This window comes from Tyto alba, unplaced genomic scaffold, assembly GCF_018691265.1.
Source record: "Tyto alba isolate M040663 unplaced genomic scaffold, T.alba_DEE_v4.0 Super-Scaffold_20000042, whole genome shotgun sequence".
In the NCBI taxonomy this organism is placed as follows: Eukaryota; Metazoa; Chordata; class Aves; order Strigiformes; family Tytonidae; genus Tyto; species Tyto alba.
In genome coordinates this window covers 2,614,695-2,633,937 of record NW_024881293.1, presented here as the reverse complement: position 1 = coordinate 2,633,937, position 19,243 = coordinate 2,614,695, and the positions used below count along the sequence as shown (strand labels likewise).

At 50.3% G+C, this 19,243-nt stretch overlaps 1 protein-coding gene across 5 annotated transcripts in view; it reads left to right on the top strand.

Moving 5' to 3' along the window:
- The window catches only part of KAZN (kazrin, periplakin interacting protein), a 227,674-nt gene that overhangs the window by 189,185 nt on the left and 19,246 nt on the right, over positions 1–19,243 (top strand). The window contains exon 1 of one of the 5 annotated variants that reach the window (XM_042794600.1): positions 18,778–19,243. The exons of the other annotated variants lie outside the window; for them this stretch is intronic. Within the exon in view, the coding sequence (XP_042650534.1) occupies positions 19,087–19,243 (157 nt within the window). The 5' untranslated portion in view covers positions 18,778–19,086. Of the gene's footprint in view, positions 1–18,777 lie in introns of those variants that run through there. 5 annotated transcript variants of the gene reach the window in all.

Sequence of the window (19,243 nt, the reverse complement as noted above, 5' to 3'; positions counted from 1 at the left end):
TGATACAAGCCAAACGCGCTCGGGCATGTTCTTCCTCTGCATTATTGGAGAGGTTCGTAAGAGAATTAAATTGGCTCCAGGGTTGGGGGGGAGAGAGCTGGGAGGGTCCACACCCCCAAAAGCACAGCTTGTAGCTGCCTTTCCTGTCCTTGGAACCTCAGAAAAGTAAAAATCACCCCAGATTTGGAGTGATGGTGTATTAGCTGGGATGGTTGTGTAGCACCCAGGGTTGGATTTGCAGCAGCTCCAAAATCTGCCGCCGGCATGCCGAGTGGCCGGCTCTTGTGCATCTCCCTCTCGGGCTGCCCCTTGCTTTAACGCTTTATCCCACGCTGGGACCGGGGTGGGGGTCTGTACAAAGCAGGAGGAAATACGGTTTTTGTTGTACGCCCATTTCAAAGAGACTTTGTAGATAGTGATCTTCCCTTCATCATGGTGATCACAGAGGTAGAGCAAGAGAGTGGGGAGAAAAAAAAAAAAAAAAAAAAAACCCAGACAGTGTTCATCACTCCGCATTACTGGGCTGACAGGGGAGGGGTGGGAGGTGGCACAAGTGGGTGCCTGCCTGCTCTGCCCTGAATTGGGGGGTCCCCTGCCCCACTGTTGCAGAGCTGGTGAGCTGGCCACTGGGGCTCGTGGTGGTCAGCAGCTTCCCAGCCACGGGGTGAGGATGGGTAGATGGAGGTATTTAGGTGTCTAATGACACTAACAAGCACCAGCTGGGTTTTAGGAATGTAGCAGTGTTCAAAGGGACTTTCAGTGGGACTTAAGCACCTAACTGGCTTAGGTGCCTCTGAAAATCCCCCTAAGTTCTTAAATAGCTGCTGAAAATGTACCCTGAAGTGAGGGATCCCAGCCCTCCTCCCATCCCTTGGTGCCAGGCGCATGAGTTGCCGGGGTGCAAATGGGGGAAATCCTCCTTGCTCCCCAAATTAGCCCCAGGCTGCCAGTAAGGGCTAAAACAGAGCCATCTGTTCCACGGCTGCGAGCCTTTTCCAAAATCACCCCCTCCTTAGCTCAGAGAGCATCTAAGGGAATGGACATATTCTTAATTTCAGATGATGGGGTTTTCCCCTCATACCACCTTTGGCACATTTTTTTCTATTTATTCTCAGTCCTCTACAGCATCTCCCTTTCTCATGCCTCTTGGATGAACTGGAGCTGTTGAAAAAAAAAAAAAAAAAAAAAAAAAGCCCCAAACAAACAGGAATTCTTGGGACAAGTTGCAAAACCAGGATCACCCAAACGCAGGGGGAGCGAGCGGAAGACAGGAGCAAAGTTCTCTGGATCGTCAGAGCGGTGCCAGAGATAATTGTAATTAGGGTAATGTCTTCAACTGAACTTGGAAGCTAAGTAAAGAGGGTAAAGGTTGAGCTGGAAATGAAAAGTGGGACCGGATGGCTGTGGGAATTGCCAGTGGGATTTGGGAGCCACCCAGCTGTGGGTCGGCGGTTCCTGCCTGCCCCCCCGGCCTGGGTATGGAACTGCTGGGAGTTTCTCCCGACAAGGGGGTGGGAGAGCTTGTGCTGGGTGTGTGCATTGCCTTGGGAATGGTTGTTCCATTGCTGGGACTCTAGGCAGCCACCGGAGCTGCTGTTCCTCATAGCAATAGTCCCTAGTGTGGGTCTGGAGGAGGTTTGCATGGGAGTGTGTGCTGTCCTAGCTGTAGGAGCAGAATAGAGCCAGGAAGCTGGGGAAAAAAAAAAAAAATAAATTCAACATCTAGGGGGAAAAATAAAACAAGGAGGCCTTTTAAATATGCTGGGGCTGGGTGACAGTGCTTTGCAAGCTGGCTGCTCCTTTCCTAGCAGATCTCTTCCCATGTGTATCCAGAGCAACCTCTGCTTTCAGGTTAGGGATACGTGTTGATTTGTTCGGCTCCACTAGACCCAGCTCAGAGGAGAGTATAAGCCGGTTCTTATGCGAGTGCTGCAATACTTCAGCAATTCCCAGGCAGGCTGCAGCGGGGAGCTGCTCTGCCCGAGGGCTGGGAGCATCGCTCCTGTGGTGCTGGTGATGCTGGAAAGGCTTGGCTGGCCTGTGGGAGCTTGCTGGGTCAGAGGAAAAAGAAAATAAGTCAAACAAGCCCTTTCCTTTATCTCCCTTTTCATAAAGGAAGTGTATTTGATATACAGATCATCAAGGGGAGGGAAAAAAAAATGCTTGTGGAACTACAAATGTCCATTTTTGGTGTTTTAAGGGAGTTCTGTTTAAATGATATCCTTGGGAAATGAGCTGGGCCATGAGCTGAAAACAGCTTGGTTTAAACCCGCCGTTACTGCTTCCAGGAAGCAGGGCTGAGCTCAGCCCAAACCCGTAGAAAGGCAAAACTCAGGGAAGCCTCAGGCGCTGGTGAGGGCCCAGCATTTGCTGAAGCAGCATTGCAGGTGGCAGCCCTGGGTTTGGGGCTGGAGGGCTTTTTAGCTTTTCTGTCCATGATCCAACATGTGCTTTTTAACCATGCACTGGTGCAGCTCGATTTCCCCCTTCTTATTTCCACCATGTTTTATTCCAGCTCAGAAGAGGGGCTGGGCTGCTGTCGGCAGAGGTGGTGGCTGGGGTGACACCTCCTCGACCCCCCCGCCCCCGTGTTAAACTGTTCAGATGCCCTTTGCAGATGGGATTTATTCAGGTGGGGTTTACCGAGTTGGCTTTCTGCAGGAACAAGCCTCTTACCTGCAGTGAAACTCTGTGCACGGTTGCTTACGTCAGGAGGCGAAGCCCTCCGGGGTTTATCTTGCGGTGGATAAAATATTCCTTTCAAATGTGCTTGGCAAACAAATGAGCGAGGCAGAAATACAGATTGTGTTTGCTAATGGTAGTGCAGTTGCCAAAGAATGTATAAACCGCTATTCACTGGGAGGGAAATTCCTCTCTTTCATGTGAGACGTTTGAGCTGAAAAGCCCAGGATCGCAGCTTTTCTGAAATGCCGCTTCTTGGTCTGAATTCTGGTGCAGTTCGTTCTTGGGGAGGGGGGAGCTAACACTGCTGTGCTGAGGGAGGGCCCAAGTCTGCCAGGCCCTCGCTGACGCTGATTCGTGGTGAGAGCCTCTGGACTTCAGCAGGTCTCCAGGCAGCAGAGATAAATGCCAGGGGTCTGTTGCACGGATAGAAATTAGGTCTGTGTTTGCGTCCTGAGTGCCTTGGCCGCTCTGGGGAGAGCTGCTGCTTTGCTGCATCCTGAAAGATGATTTTGCAGCTTAATCCGGTTAGACAAGCACTTTCCCCAGCTCCCCGCATCCTCCTTGGGCTTGTTATTTCTGGGATGTTGAGTGTCGTCTTGTACTGAGGACCACGAAGTTCCCTGTCCTTACGTAGTTTCTGCCGAGGAGGAGTGATGCTGCCTTGCCAAGGGCGAGTTTTGGTCCTTGGCATTTTCTGTGGGCAGGTGCAGTCAAGGCAATATATGCAGTTATATGCGCATTAAGGTGTAGTGGTCATCTCGGGGTTAGTGATCCCTGAGTGGAGAGGGGACTTGCCCAGCCCTGGGCAGGTGGCGGCTGGAGCTGAGCATCCCAGCTGCCCTGCAGCACCCCGAATCCCCTGGGGACCACTCCACGGGTTTCCAGTTGGAAACGGAGTTTGTCTTTGAAGTTGCTGTTTGCAGCTTTGGGGATAGATAAGAGCAGAACTGGAGGATGGGGAGGTGACTGAGAATATTCATGTGTGGAATTATGTCTCGAAAATACTGTGGTTTTGGAGTACGCTTGCTTCCCCCCCTTGTTTTGGGTGCTAGTTTAAAACATGCTTTTGTTTTCAAATTAAACAATTTAAATTAGAAAGGCCTCCATGTATAAAAGAGTACATTAGACTGCGTTAAACTATTTTTGGGAGCCCCTCCAGAAGACGGTGAGGGCCCGGGAAGCATCACAGGATCCACGGGGGCTGGTAGAAATATGCACGTGCGAGCTGGGGTCATGCTGTGTGTCCTGTAAAATCCTACACAAGCGAGTCAATATTACGGGTGGTTTATGCCGGCTTATGAAATTCACCCCAGCGTGGTGGAGGTGCGTATCTCCATCATACCAGTGGTCTGCATTTCTCCCCGAATGGAGTAAAGCTCTGCTCAAGGAGCTGTTAGAGGAGCAAGAAGTAATTGTTCTGCAGAAGATGAGAGGGGGAAACAATCAATTTGCAGCCCCTGGGGCTGAGCATCCCCTTTGTCTGCCTGGCACCCTCCTTTGTCCCTCCCTTGCTGTATATTGCTCAGTGGAAAAGAGCCATAATTATTGAAATGGTGCGTATAGGAGAATATAGCCTCTAATTTGAGTTGTCCTAATGACACTTCAACAACTGGCATGGAAGATAATAGGCTTTGTTGCAATTGCACAGCCAGGGAAATGCTGTACGTGAACAGTTGGGATTCAGGCTGGAAGCCGGGGTGATTCTTTGCATTTCTGTTAATGCACAGCTGCTTCGTAAAATATTTTGGCAGGACTTGCAGAGCCGTCCATCTCAGCCAGTCTGCTTCCCCTCGTGAGGTTTGCTGCTGGTTTCCCCCGTCACCGCTAATCCTGCGTGGTGTGCTCGCCGCGAGCGATGCCTGCGCCGAAGGGGACGCTGCCAGGCACCGGGGGCTCAGCGTTTGGGTTATCTTTGTGCCCCGCTATTGATGCTTCAGAGCAGGCACTGGTATTTGTTTCCCAAAAAAAGCTTGGATAGCTAAAAAATCAGGCTTTTAATTCACACTTACATGCCAGCGTGCCCCGCAATTCACTGCGGCTGTGGGGACTATTCAGGGCCATGGCATCATTGCATCACTTTTTTACCAAAAACATAGGAGGATTGTATTTATGTTAAGATAATATTCTTGAAAAACATGGTTGCAGTCCCTGCTGAAAAGCTGTTTTCTCTCTGAAAGCACATCTTGTGTTTGTGCCCATGAGTGCCGGGGAATGTGGTGCTTCACTGTTTGCAACAGGTTTGCAGCTCCTCTGTGTTTTCCCTCTGTCTGTCCTCAAAAATCCGGTGTGCTTAGAAGCCAGGTAGCAGGTAAAAGAAACTCGCTATGTGCGTTTTTACTCTTGTGTTTTCTTCTAAAGCTGGGTTCCTGGTTCTGCATGGGGCTGAGCTGGGGCTGAGGTGGTCCCTGGGCCTGGGGTACAGCGCGGTGACTGGCTGGGCGAGGGGCGATGCCCCCGACCTGTCCCTTGGAGTGTTCCACCAGTAAATGTGGGGCTGCAGGGCATCTCCTGAGGCACCCGTGCAATTGTACAGCGTGCATTATATCCCCTGTATTGCCTGTGGATTTCCCTGGCCCTTCCTCCACTCTGTATCTGTACCTCGTGCCACCAGCACAACCAAAACTCACATTATTTCCCCCCTCCATGGCGCTCTTGATCTGATTTTCCTCCCTTCCTCTGCTGGGAACAGACAGAGCAGAGACATGAGAAGTGGCTGGAGCAGATGCTGGTTGTCTGGTCAAGTCATGACAGCCCTTAAAATATGGATATTGCCCCAAGGGCTCCCCTTTTCCTCCCCAAAACACAGTTCCTCCAGGCATTTGGAGAGAGACTCCTGCATGTAAATCTGCTCGTGTTACTGTCACAGGGTCTTGAAGGCGTACAAATCCCCTCCAGGGTATAACTGGGACCTCGTGGTATTGGTTGAGCCCTAATAACGATGGCTGCAGAGGAGGGCAGGAAGGAATCTGCTCTCAAACAGATGCAACTTTCCAGGGAAAAGCTGACTCTGGGGCAACCCCCTTCTCCTGCACCCGCTCTTCATCTCTTTTAAAGTTGAGGAGTGCTTTGTGCAGTGCTGGCCCTTTCACAACCAGACTGAAGCAAATTGCTCCAGGTAGCTGTATTTGTGACCCTAGGTCTAAAAAGCGAAGCTCATGAAAATTTTAAAAAAATCTTTTATTAATTGCAAATCATTTTCCAGCAGCAGAATAATTGTGGTTGCAATTCCCAAGGGCGATTTAACTGAAATAACTGCGTTAAGCATCGCAGATAACATCCAGTCCTACCCTATTTATAGCTGTGGAGGCGGGGGAGAGTTTCTTTTGGACTCGTTATCTCTGGAGATGCTGCTTGTGATGCCGTGAAGCTGAACTTGGCTCTCAGGGATTTCTCTGGAGGGCAACCTGCATTTCCAGCCCTCCTCGGGACCGCAGCCTCCATGCCAGGGATCCGGGATGCTTTCTGGCCAGCCAGCTCAGTTATTTGCAGTAAGAAGGGGATTTTATGACATTTTAGCTTTGCAGGTGGGTTGGTCTGCTATGACTTACAGGTGCTTTTCCCCATACAAGAAACCATAGTCACAGGACACCCAGTTTCTAGGTGTCTGTTCCCAAAACTCCCCATGTGCAGGTCCCGCTGTGCATTTCTGGTGCTGTATTTTGATTTTGTCTGCAGTGCTTAGGGCTGCCAATGCCTGGAAAAACTGCCTTCGCTGAATTCCCCTGGAGTCCTGTTTTCCTTCCCCGGCCAGAATTGGATCAAATAATATCTCTCTGCCACGCTTTGGAGATAAGGCAGGAGGCTGAGCAAACCTGCCGCTATCTCTGTTTTAATTTTTATTTGCAAATAGTGTCAAGCCAATGCCTCTCTGCCTGGATCAGCTCTTCTTATCAGAGGGATTATAACTGGCTCACTAAACAATATAATCCCTGTATAACCCCCAGCAATCTTTCAGGAGGATTTTGCAAGTGGCTGAAGAACAGAGTAAAATCTTTGGCTATGGGATTAATTGGTATAAAATCAAGCTTGTATTTGACCACGTGTTAAAAATAATAAAATTAAAAATACTGTGTGTGTATAAATACAAGTGACTGTGTTTCGGATTGTTTCCTGTTGAAAGATCCCTCGGTGGCTCCTACACATGTGGAAGCTGATTTATGGGTGCAGCAACTTGGAGGTGCATAACAGGGTGCAAGTTTGGGACTTCAGGTGTCCAAAACATTTGCTCTTGGGGTGTCGCTGCAGGTCTGCGATTTTTACAGGGAGATGTTTTGCACTGATAGGCCATGTCTTGCTGCGGATGCTGTTCTTCATCTGCATCACCACTCCCCAGCCCTGGGATGAGCCTGGCTCGTGCTTTGCTCCGGGACGTGCTGTGCTGCTGGTCTCCGGCTCTCCCAGGCAGATGTATTCATGCCTGGGCAGATTCAGCAGCCCAGGGGATGGTTTTATTTCCAAATTTCTTTTTTGCTTGTTTTTTAACTTTAGAAACTCAGCGCAGAGTTTGCCAGCATTTTCCTTTTTGCTTGCTGAGCTGCTGGTATTGAATGTGAGTGGGCAGGCTGGGTTACTAAAGAGGTTTTGGTTTCCTTGTTGACCGTTTGCTCTTTTTTTTTCTTCCTCCAATAAAAGGAAATCGATAGCAGCAAGCAGCACCAAATAGCTCTGTGTTGCACGGTTTGATTCTTGTCCCAGGAACTGGCTGGGATTATCAGTCGTCTTTGCACTTTGAATTTTAATAGCATTAACTATAGCGTAGTCGTGTTATTTTAAAATCCCGTCTAAAGTTGCCTTTGTAGTGCAGAAGCAGACACCGCTTGGGTTGTGGGTTTTTTTTCTCCCTCGCTTGCAGAAATTACAACCAGAATTAAGAGACAGATTTTGAAGGTTAAAATTTCCCAGATTGTTTCCCTCTCAGTTGTCATTTTGGGATGGTTTTGTTTTCTTTCCGATTGCATCAAATATTTGTAATCCTGCCGGGACTGTGGTGCGAGGGTGAATCTCACTCAAAAAAGTAAAGGGATTTCATTTACAATTTCTGCAGCGTAGCTGGGGGGGAAATCGGTGAAAAGACCATTTGCCAAACGCGACTAAACTTGGCAAATATTGGGACTGTGCTCCACAGTGCTTCTCCTAATGCCTCTTAATTGGGTATTTGAAACATTGCCTGAGACTTTTATATTTAGAAATATTGAGCTGTCAGATAGAGACCCTTTCACCCAGCCTGATTTTTAGATATTTTTTTTTTTTCTTCTGGTCTTGCAGGTGGCCCCTGGGGAGAGGGGACTTGGCCAGCCTCCTGTCCCAGCACATACAAGGCACAAACCAGCTGAAATATTAAAAATCTCCCTGTCTTGCTAAGGAAAAAAAATAGCTTTGAACAATTCAGAGTCTTTCTGGGTATACTCTGCATGGGGTGTCAGGTGTCCAGTGTGTGAATGACCAGTTACTACTTTATTTTTTCCACACCTCTTTACTTCATGCCCCCCTTGCAAACACCCTATGCCTGATGCATCTTGCAGGTGGAGCCGAGCATCCTTGTCCCACACGCTGTTGCCTGCACCAAGTTAGGTGCATTGCATTGGCTCCTTCATGGCTTGTTTTTCCCTTCCAAATCCCCAAGTTGCTTTGCTTCTGTTTTTGTTATTATTGGCCTGATCTTTTCAGTACAACAATATTTTTTCTGGGGCAGTGCCCAGTGCTGGGCACAGCCTGGGAGAGGTCCTGTGAGGGCAGTGTAGAAAAGGTGCATGACATCGAAGCCTTTATGGGAGTAAATAGCAGGAAACAACATCTTTTTTGTCTTGCTAAAGTAATGCATCGAAAGCCCAGGCTTGAATTATTATTCTTGAGTTTTGACTTAATGTGATTACTTCTTGGGTACCTGTCTCCTGGGATCATTTATTACTATTTTCATTTTCTGACTCTAGCTATTTTAAGGCTCAGGTTATAAAGTATATTTGGAAGAGATAAAGGTTCCTTTTATTTGCTTTGCTTTCTGAGCAGTACACGGGGAAAAATGCGGCACCCTTTCCTATAGTGGGGGAGGGTCATGAACTTTTATTTATAAGCTGAGATTTTCACAAGTCCATTTGAGTTAACAAACTGAAGTTTGGGAGGGGAAAAAAGAAAAGACTCCAGACCCAATAAATACAATGAGACTGGTGATGAAGTAATGAAAATTGGCAGCTTCTGTTTCTGTACATCTTGCTCCAATAATCTCCCTCCTCTTTTCCTCTTTACTCCCTGCATAAACTCCAGTTTCACCTCTTTTTTTTTTTTTTTTTTTTTTTTTTTTTTCTTCACCCCACCATATCTGTCCTGTGCTCACACCAGAGATGCTGTTGGGATTGTTGTGCTGCCCAAACGCTTAGCCCTAAAAACCTGTCGCAGCAGCAGTGTCCTGGTACTCAAAGCTTTCCAGCTGGGCTCCTTGGCTAGCAGGGGGGCTTGCCGATGCGTTTGGGAGCTGCTGCAGCAGGTCCAGCATTGACTTCAACAGTGGTTGCAGAGAAATGGGGAAGAAACCCAAGAAATCTGAAAGAACCCCAATGGCAGGGACCCAAAGGCAGCTGATTCTTGCGTTGGTGAAGGCTTCTGGCCGTTGCTCTCTGCAGCTCTGCCTGGGGACCAGGGCTGCTCTCCATCAAGCTTAGATAGAAACTGGAATGCACCTTCCCTTTTTGCTCATAGACCTGTTGTAAAAATCACCAAGATCCCACCAGGGTCAGGACAATCCAGCAGTAAAACCAGGATTTGAATGTGCCACGTGACGATTCTCGCTTCCATCCCGTGCAAGGGCAGCCGGACCCGTTGAAATAGAAAGGGCATGAAGGGTTTTGCACACCCACCCTATAACCTTAACCAAGCCCTGGATGCCTCCCGGGGAGCTTTGAAAAGCACTTAATGCAATTTAAAAATCAAACGGGTCCTCGAGCTGCCTTTTTCCAGCCGTGGTACAGTGTTTGCATTTCAGGAGCGGGTGTAAATGCTGAGTTTTCTTGGAGCCTGATGTTCTCGGCCGCTCCGTACTCACCTGGCACTTTGGTGCTGGAGAAATTGCAATGCTCGGCCTCCTCGGGCTTTCTGCATGTCCCAGATGAAACATTTCAGAGCATGGCTTCCTCCAGAAAGTATCATTGTTTTGCTTCATCTGGTTGGAAATAAAAAATAGGAGGTTTTTTGCTGTGCTTACCTGGGTTGCTGTGCTTCCTCGCGTGCCCACCGTCTCGAGGATGCAGTTTTCCACCCTAGCAAGAGTGGTTTCCCCAGCAATACCTGGGCTTTTGCCACTGGCTTTGGCATGTATCTTCTCTGGATTCTGCTGCTCCACTTTGTTTTAATTTTTTTTTTATTAATTTTTTTTATTTTGATTTTATTTGATTTTATTTTCCCAGCCCTAGGTTTGCCTGGTGCAATGCACTGATAACTTTGTGAGAGCGGCTGCCTGCTGGCTTCGAGTGCTGCGGTGGGAGCTAAGATTAATAAAAGGCTGTCACTTTTATTAACTTTGCAACCTAGTGCATTATTTAATTCCAGGCAGGCACCAAGTGCAGCCCTCCAAGTTTTAAATGGTTTTTTCTGCCTTTGTGCATGTGTGTAAAATAGATGTGCAGCAGGCGGCATTACACCACCTATCGCAACACTCCCATTGTATAATACTGTGGGTATTTCAGAAAAAAAACCACATTTTTGATAGTGGTTGGTGTTTCCCTCCCACCTATTTTCAGTCTGCTGGTACCAATTTAGGGTCAGTTTGGTCCTTTTATGGGGCAGAGGTATATTTGTTTCACAGTAGTCGGATGTGCCATGATATTCAGTGCGGTGATAAAGTTTTGGTGAAAAAATGGTTGAAAACTTTCAGGCATTTGATTTTGGTCCTACTGTACCTTCCAGGGAAGGACAAATTTTTCTGCAAAGGAAGTTTTAATAAGCATGGTTTGGAAGTTCAATAAGTGGTGCATAAATGAAGTGTGTATCCCTTTCTGCTTAGGCACTTGGGAAAGACCTTCAGGTTTGTTTTGTTGTTTTGTTTTTTTTTTTTAATATATATATTAAAAAAAATAAAGGAGGTGGGGGGAAACAGGCTTTTGGAAACAGGGCTCTGAGTCACTGAGGGTGATGGGCGGCAGAGCAGGAGCAGAGGTGCTGTGGGGCTGCTGGGGAGCATCCCACTTATCCCTGACATGGGCTCAGCCGGCAAATTCACACCCGCTGAGACAAGCGTGAGCCTTTTAAATCGACATTAGCCCCTTAAGCATCAGGATTTGGGGCATTTTTCCTGCTGTTGGACCGTAACTTGCTGTTAAATTGATGGGCTGTTTTAGCAGGGAGAAAGCTGCTTGGTACTGCCCTGCACCGTGCTATCCGTCTCCTTGCTGCAGTGCAGTTATTTTTATCTATTATATATTGTTCTCGGTAGAATTATTCTGCCTCCAGTCCGTAGATAAGGGCTGTTACTAAATGAATTTGAGCTCTTCCTTGAAGGTTAAATTGCTGCCTGGCAAGTAAGGCGAGGAGATGCTTTTACTCCTTCCCCTCCGCAAAACGCACGTGGGCTCCAGCCCCGGCCTGGCAATTTGGTCAAGTGCTACTTGAAAAAGGCGAGTATCGTGCTGAAATGCTGCAGTTATCCTCTGAATTGGTGGCTCTTCCCGAGCCCTTCCTTAAGATGCCCACCCAGGTGTCAGCTCTTGGGTGGGATCCTGCAGCACCAGAGGAGGAGGAGGAACAGGGATTTTAGTTCACGAATTTGGAAAAGTTTCTTGTGGGCATCCCCGGGAGCGTTCCCATAGGATGCAGGTCACAGCTGGGGGACGTGGCATTTTTTGATGCTCTTCAAAACCAAAGTGGCAGCTTGTAATCCGCCCCCTCAGAGCAGCACAGGGGTGTCATTTTGGCAAAAAGTGCCTGGTGTGGTGCCACTGTGGTGATGCTGGTCCTGCAGTCTGAATTAAGCCCAGCTCTGGTGTTGGCATCTTCTGTAGGTGTGAAATCCATAACTGATGGCTGCAGTACTGCTGCTGATCTTGTCCTGAGACTCCCCTTCCCAAAGTTTGGCATTGAAGGATTAGGATGGAAAAATCTGCAGGAAAACATCCAGAAAATGTGGCTGCTGGCTGCTCTGCCCAGAGGTTAATTGGCCAGTGAAATGACAGTATATTTAGTACCGGCTTTGCTGACAAGGAGCAGGTTGGTGGTTGGAAGGCTACCATGGGATACGTTGGATGGGTAATATTAGGCTGTGTATCCCCGGAGGCTTCCCCTCGAGTCCTGGAGTCGTTTCTCCGTTGTTATTTAAAGCTCAGCTAGGAGGGGTTGGCCGCTGGAATGAACCGGGCAGCGCCGGCCCCGCGCTGCTCCCCGCGTCTGCACGAGCCGCCCCGGCCGAGCGTCCCTCCGCAACACGGGGCGACGGTTTCTCTGCAGGTCCTTCTGTCGGTGGGCCACGTTGTTAACAAACAGGGCTGCCGCAGGTTCTTAGGAGCTGTTAGCACTCATCCTTTTTAATTATTCAGGTTGCCTCTTTTAAATTTCTTTTTTAAGTGGAGCTAATAGGCTTTGCAGAGGAGGCTTCCAACCACAGCAGTTCCTCCCCAGAGGAGCTCTGTTTGTGCATCACCAGCTAATCTCTTTTCTTCATTATCCCTTATCTTCCTCTAGCTGATTAATTGCTTTCAATTGATTTATAAATATTCTGTTGATACATGCAGCGGACAGGAGGGGAACGAGATACGTCCGGGCACATGGGGTCATTGATCTGTGCAGCCCCCCCGGGCTTTCCTAACCTGCTTTGCAAAGCTGAGCGATTTCAGCCAGTTTTGTTGTTGGTTTTCGTTTTCTTTTTTTTTTTTTTTTTTTAATTTATTTATTTTATTAATTCCTTTTTTGCAATTCCTGCAAGCAACCAAAAATTGTGCTGCAGCATCATTTCGAGTCTGTGCGCCTGAAGAATCCCTGTTGCTTTTCGTGGTCCCAGCTGAATAGCCACTGGGATGCTGGGCACAACCGAGGGCGCACTAAGGTGGGTTTTGTGCTTTGCTGGCTTCTCTGGTGGGAAAGGAGGTGCCGGTGTGACGCAGGTTTTCAGCTCCATCAGTGCATCACATTCGCTCCCAAATCTGTATCTGACCGCTACGTGCGGCCCCAAAAATGTCAGCAGGTGAAATGTTTGTTCCTTGCAGCTTTGGGGCTGCTGGAGGTGCAGGTGGGGACGTGAGCGGGATGTGGGTCTGTGCAAAGCCCGGCCCCGGGAGCAGCAGGTTTGGGTCATAAAGAAATGGGGTTTGGGTAAATGCTCTTCATATTGATAAATGCAGCAGGTTGTGTGGGCAGCAGCTTGGCTGGCAGCAGGTGCCGTAAAAAGATGTTTTCTGTACTAAGTTCCCTGTATATATTGCTGGAGTAGTTAATGGAGAGGGATCATTAGAATTGCTTATTTGAAACTCTCTAGAAACTAAAGGGCAGCTTCAAAAAAAATAATAAAAGAAGGCAGTTACATCTGGTTAGTAAAGATAGTGTCCAAATTTGGAGTTGAGTTGCCTACCTTCAACCCCATTAAAATCATGCGTGTCATTGAGGATGCAAAGTGATTTTTAGAAATGGGAGCACATTTTTACATATGGATAAATTATTAACCTTTCCTGAGAGGCTTCCTTTTTTTCCTGTTATTTCTGTGCGTGCAGCCCGTTCCGTGCCAGTGCCCCCAGGGTCTCTGCTTGGGTGGGCTGAGCTGGGTGACTCTGGGGACACGATGGCCCTTGGTGGCCTTGCAGTGATGTTCCTGGCTGTGCAGCGGGTGAGATAAGGCTTCGCAAACCTCGACAAGAAAATGCTTCCGAAAGTTTGAGAGCTACCTACCACGTAGCTCTGGGTTTTGTTGCTGTTTGATTTATTATTATTTTGATTTATTATTCTCCTCTTTCACCGTAAAGTGGCTGGTGGCACAGGCACAGCCTCAACGTATAGCAGCTTAATTACACTTTGCTAATGAGAGATTGCCGATCGAGCGGGCTGTTTTAGCAGCCTAGGCTGCCGCTTTATCGTATATTTGCAGGAGTTGTGTAATTTCTTTGTCATCATATATGGTAATATATTCGCTGCAGCATGACATAGGATGAGGTTCGATGAATAATGTAAAACCCAGAATAACACTGAATCTATATTAGATGTGCTTTTCCCCGCAGCGTTATTTTAAAAAGGAAAATATTGATTCTGGTGGGGTTCAGCGGTTCAGAGCTCTCGGAGAGCCCGTGTTTCGTGGATCAATCCCCAAGCCGGCTGGCCGGCCGTGCCCTGTCCCCTCCACGGCTGCAAATGTCCCTCGCCTCCCCACGCGCTCGTTAGCGCCGACGAAGCTGGGGAGGGCGGGAAGGAGTCGGTGACGTTTGCAGCTGGATCCAGCTGTGGCGGGAGCGCGGAGCGGGGGCCACGCCGGGCAGGGAGCGGCAGGCGGCTGGCAGAGGGCATAGCTGAGGGTTTGGGTGCCTGGCCTATAAGTGATGTGACTGTAAACTGGCAGTGAGCTCAGAAATGAGGATTTGGGGCTTTCCTCCCCTTCTAACCACTCTCTGAAGCCCAGGTGCTCGGCGCCTGGGATGGAACAGGACAGGCCGTGTTGGTGTTTAGGTACCAGCTGAAACAACCCTCCCCAGAATACAATTATTTTTCCCCAGTTACTCTCTTTGAGTACTAATTAGGATGTATAATTTCTATTTGTTTTCCTTTTCTTTTTTTTTTTTTTAACCGAATTGCCCCTGTTCTGATCTGTATCATTTTTGCAGGCCATTATCTTAGTCTCATTACAGCCTTTTAGCATTTGAATTAAAATATCATAAGGAACCCAGAAGTTGTTAGGCATAAAATGCCTGTGGTGATAAACATAGTTCTCATGATAAAATAAAAAACACAATAGAAATACCTGTGATGAGTTCAGGAAACTCTACCAAATGAGATTGATTAACGGTTAGGCTTGATCTTAAAGCTCTTTTCCGACCTAAACAATCCTATGATTCTGTGTTTGCTCTTCACTCATTATTTTTTTGCCACATTATGTTGCAAAAAGCTTTTGCAAGGCTATTTTAAAGAAGGGGAAAGTCACTGTGTATGTCCTGGGTAGCGATATAAATAAAAAACTTTGGCATTTTCTCTCTGGGGTTTTAATTAATCACTGCAAAAACTCGGGACAACGCACGTGCGATTTTTGGGAGCTTAAAATACTACGGCAGCACTGGAGGAGGAGGAGATGCCAAGCGGTGCCAAGTTCCTCAATGAAAATTACTCCTCCCGTCTCTGGTTTTGGAGCCAGATCTATGTTAATTAATCCTTCGCCTCACACGTTACATTTTGCAACCTCACCGCCGTCGATTTTTAACTCAGTAAAAGCAGACGGAGGCTTCCCGAAGCGCCTCCTAAATTCCCAGCCGAGCGCTCTCTGCCGTGACAACGCCAATTTGTCATGAGTGAAATGTTTGACAAAAATGTGTCATTTTTGAGAAAAGTTTTCCTTGAAAGAAAAACCGGGGGGAAAAGAAGAAATCTGCTCTGTTTTGAAACAATCTCCTTCATTATCTTCTTTTTGCGAGAGACGGGGATGGGGAAGGGAGTTTCCATGGGTGTGGGGAAATGTTTTAGCAAGTTTTCCTGGAAGTAGGTGGCATTTTGGTTCAGGAGACCTTGTAGGAGGTCTCTTGTTTTTTTTGATTCCAGTCGATGGGTATGTGGTGTTGATGGACAGCTGCGTACTCCAGGTCAAATGTAGCTCTGCAAGGACCGGCTCCTGTCCAGAGGTGCATAAATGCCTCGCTGACCTTCTGTGTGCCTGTGCCGTAAGGGCAATAATAATATACATTGACCCCCATATAGCTGACTGTATTTAATCAACCACTAACTGCCTTTAAGTGTTTTGGTGAGAACGGCACCTTTTTGGGTGGTGATGCTGAAGTTGAAGTGCTTCTTGACCCCAACTTGGCTCTCTCTTGCAAGTCCCTGGTGGCCCCTGCCCTTGTAGGGGATTTTCAGCCCAACCTCGAAGAAGTTGGGAGATTTTGGTGGTGACCACCCGTAGCTGGCTTGCTCCAGAGCCATAACCCTGGTGGGACCTCCAAGCCCAGGAGGCTGGAGATGGGGCACATGTTGCAGGTTTTTCCTCCAGTAGAGGCTGTCCAGTTTGGATCAGCCTCGTCTGCAGAGACCTGAGCTGGGCTTGGGTGGCAGCAGTCCCTGCAGAAGGGTCTTGGCTAGGGAGGGCTGCGGGGGGCCAGTAGCTCCCCACTGGGATTTGGGATGAAGAGCCGGACCTGTCTGCCCTGGCGCCTAGCACCCATCCTGTGCCCAGCGCAGGCGGCAGCCGGGATCCGCGAGAAGAGACTCAACAGACAAAAATACCCCCCCCGGCATCAGCTTCCTTCTGACATGGGACCAGTGCCCCCTCCCCACCCCACTCCCCCCCTCACTCACCCCCAGCCCCAGCTAAAGCATCCTACATGCAGCAAACACCAGCACCCCACACCCACCCGCACAGGCAGGGACACATCTTTGCAGTAGCCATTTATTTTTGCAGTTGTGGGATGGTAATATTTTGGGGGGGTGTTATTTGGTTTTTTTGCTTCCTCCTTGCCCTTCCAGCTGCAGGGCTCACAGAGGTGCAAGAGGCTTTGCCGAAGGATATTTTGGGAGGGCTGCCCGTGTGCCGGGGGGATGCTGTGCCTTTGGGTGCACTGCAGCCTCCTCAGCATCGTCCTCCTGAATTAATCATTGAGCTTAAACTTTAAGCAACCCACCTCCAGGAAAAAGTGAGCTCAAACAGATAGATTTTGCCAGGTTTTATGTCGATGACGTTTCCCTAGAGATTACAAATCAGTTTGGGGTTGCATGGAAATCCAAATTTCAGATAGTGGCTCCAATACCGACCTCTTCCATAACCAGCTTCCCAATTAGGTGACCCTGGGCAAGGCCAGCTCTCGTTAGGGCTGATGCATTCTCAGAGGGGACACTGCACGAGCAAAGCTCCATCGTGTCACCTCCCTCCCGGCAGCAGCCACCACCAGCCCATGGTCATGGGTTCCTCTAAAGCAAGGAGAAGAAACCCAGACCCCAACCCCAGTTTAACCGCGGCCAGAAGCGCGACTGCTGCCCGACACAGGCAGCTCGGAGCCCGGCAAATCCAGCCAGGGCATGCGCTGCCCTTTAATTCACCAGCACCCTTTTTCCGTGTGTCTTCCCAAGGGGTTTTTAATCAAGTAGGAAGGGGCAGGGGAATCCCTGCAGGCAGCATGGCTGCGTTGAAGAGCTGCACCGTCCCGGCACCTCCCACCGCGTGCGTTGGGGGTGAGGATGGATGCTGTGGGTGTGAGTAACGCTGCTTGGGCCACTATTAGTCAGCAGGAATGAGGACACGAGCCCAGCCCAGCCTTCCCGCTCGCTCCCGGGGCTCCTCTGCCAGGAAGGAGCGCGGCGGGTCGGAGGAGGCTCCGAGGAGCTGCTCTTGGGGAGCGCGGGGCTTGTGCAACGCCCGTGACGCAGAGAACCTCCTCCCTTTTCTTTGGGCCGGGGGCATGGCCGCTCTGCACCTTCCCGTGCCATGGCAGACCACGCCAAGAGGCGCACGGCTTACCTTTGCACCCCTGCTTCTTTGTAAAGCAGGATTTAAACCCGCAGGTGCTCCCAAACCCAGCCGTGTTTCGTTGCTCCGGCCGCCGCGGCATCCCCGCCGCATCGGGAGCTGAGTCGGCGCGGGCGAGCGCGCTCTGACTTGATCCCCGGGGAGGGGAGTTGTGCAACCAGGGAGCAATGGGAGGTGACGCAGCGGCCAAGAGCAGAGCTGCCTCCTGTGGGCTTCGAGGAGCCGAGGTTGGTGATGGCAGGGGCTGGGGGCAACGAGGGGCATCGCGCACCCTGGCAGCGGTGCACCGGGCTGCCGGCAACGCGAGCCGTGTCAGTGCCGGCCCGTTGGGTGCACTGGAGTTTTGTTGCAATGAGAACCTGGGCTTGTTGCAAACCAAACCCAACTCCCTTCCCAAGCCGCTGGCACGGAAGCAACAGAATGGCGGGGGGCAGTGCCCAGCAGCGGGGAGGGTCCTGAGGTGGGGAAGGACCCGCTTTATTGACCCCGGTGTACGATGGCTGTGGTTGCATCTCTTCCCAGCCAGGGGCAGCGTGCTCCTCCCACGCTTGCATGCTGTCACCCATTTCCCAAAAGCGTAACAGCCCGTGCACGCAGGGTGTGCCTCAGTTTCCCCATGCCTAAGATACTGCTGCTGTGGGGCGGGGGAGCTGGTTTTCATGGTGATTGGCAGAGGCGTCGCACGCCAGGCGCTGTTTTAAAGCGGAATATGGTGCTTTTCAGTCTCGGATTGTGTTTTCTGAACTTCGTGCAAGTCTTGCCCCGCTGGGCAGAGTGAGAGGTACGTGTAGGCAGCGTGCTGGGCGTCTGCAAAGCATCTCCGGGCCCACAGCTGGGCAGATAGCAGCAGAGACAGGCACAAATTTGTAAACCCAAAGTGCTCCTGCCCTGTTCTTCATCTTGTGGTGGGGCGAATAAATTTAAAAAGTGGATCTGCTGCAGAGGGCTTGGAAACATGAGGCCCAGGCAGCTGGATGAAGGCAGGTAACAGTGCAGCGTGTACCAAAGGGAGCAAGAAAGCAATAGGAGTCTGCTGGGTTTCGGAGAGTTTGAGTTTTCTGGTGTACATTTATGTGGCTTTTATTATAGAAAAACAAGCGGCCCCTACTTTTTCCACTGGGTTTTGCAATGTCCTGCTCACCAGCACCCCGTCTCTGCGTCCGGTTTGTGGCAGGGGGGGCCGGTCAGCGATGGTGCTCCTGCAGCCACCGGTGCTGTGCAATTCCAACCTGCCTGGGCAAAATAAATAAAAACTGCATCGCAAGGATAATTACCGTATCTATTTCCCTTGCAAGGAACAGCTAGCACGAGCTGTATGCCGGAGATGGGGCTGCATTGTGCTGTGTTGCCTTCCCCGTGCCTCAGTTTCCCCGCTGTGCCGCCGGCGACGGCCGAGCATCGCAAGCGGGGAGCGGTGGCCGAGCTTGGGAAGTCACGGGTGTCGGGGGGTGGTGGCAGGAGCGACGGCCGGCGAGCCGGGAATCATTTCCGCCGCCGGCCGGGCTCCCCGGTTCCTGCGCAGCCCTTCGCTCCGGGGCGGCGGGGGGGGAGCGCTCGCCTGCTCCGGGCCCCCGTCCCGCGCACCTTGGCTCGGCGGCGGCGGGCAAAGCCACTCCTCTGCCGCCGTGACATCAGGCCGGGGAAACTCGGTGACCGGCGAGAGGTCAAATTCCCGGCGCAGGTAGCGCCCGCCGTACTTCCGCGCAGTGCCGGGGAGGAGCCTGCCCGCCGGGGGACCCCCCGGCTCTGGGGACCCCCAACGCCGCTGTCCCCCCGCCATGAAGTCGGAGCAGGAGGAGAGCAAGCCGGGGCCGTGCCGCTGCGAGCGCGGCTTTGCTCCACCACCGGCCTATTGTTCGGGTCCCTGGGGACGGCGAGGGGCGGCTGGGAACGATGCTTGCGGCAGGGTGCTGTGCCCTTGCTTAGCCCACGCAG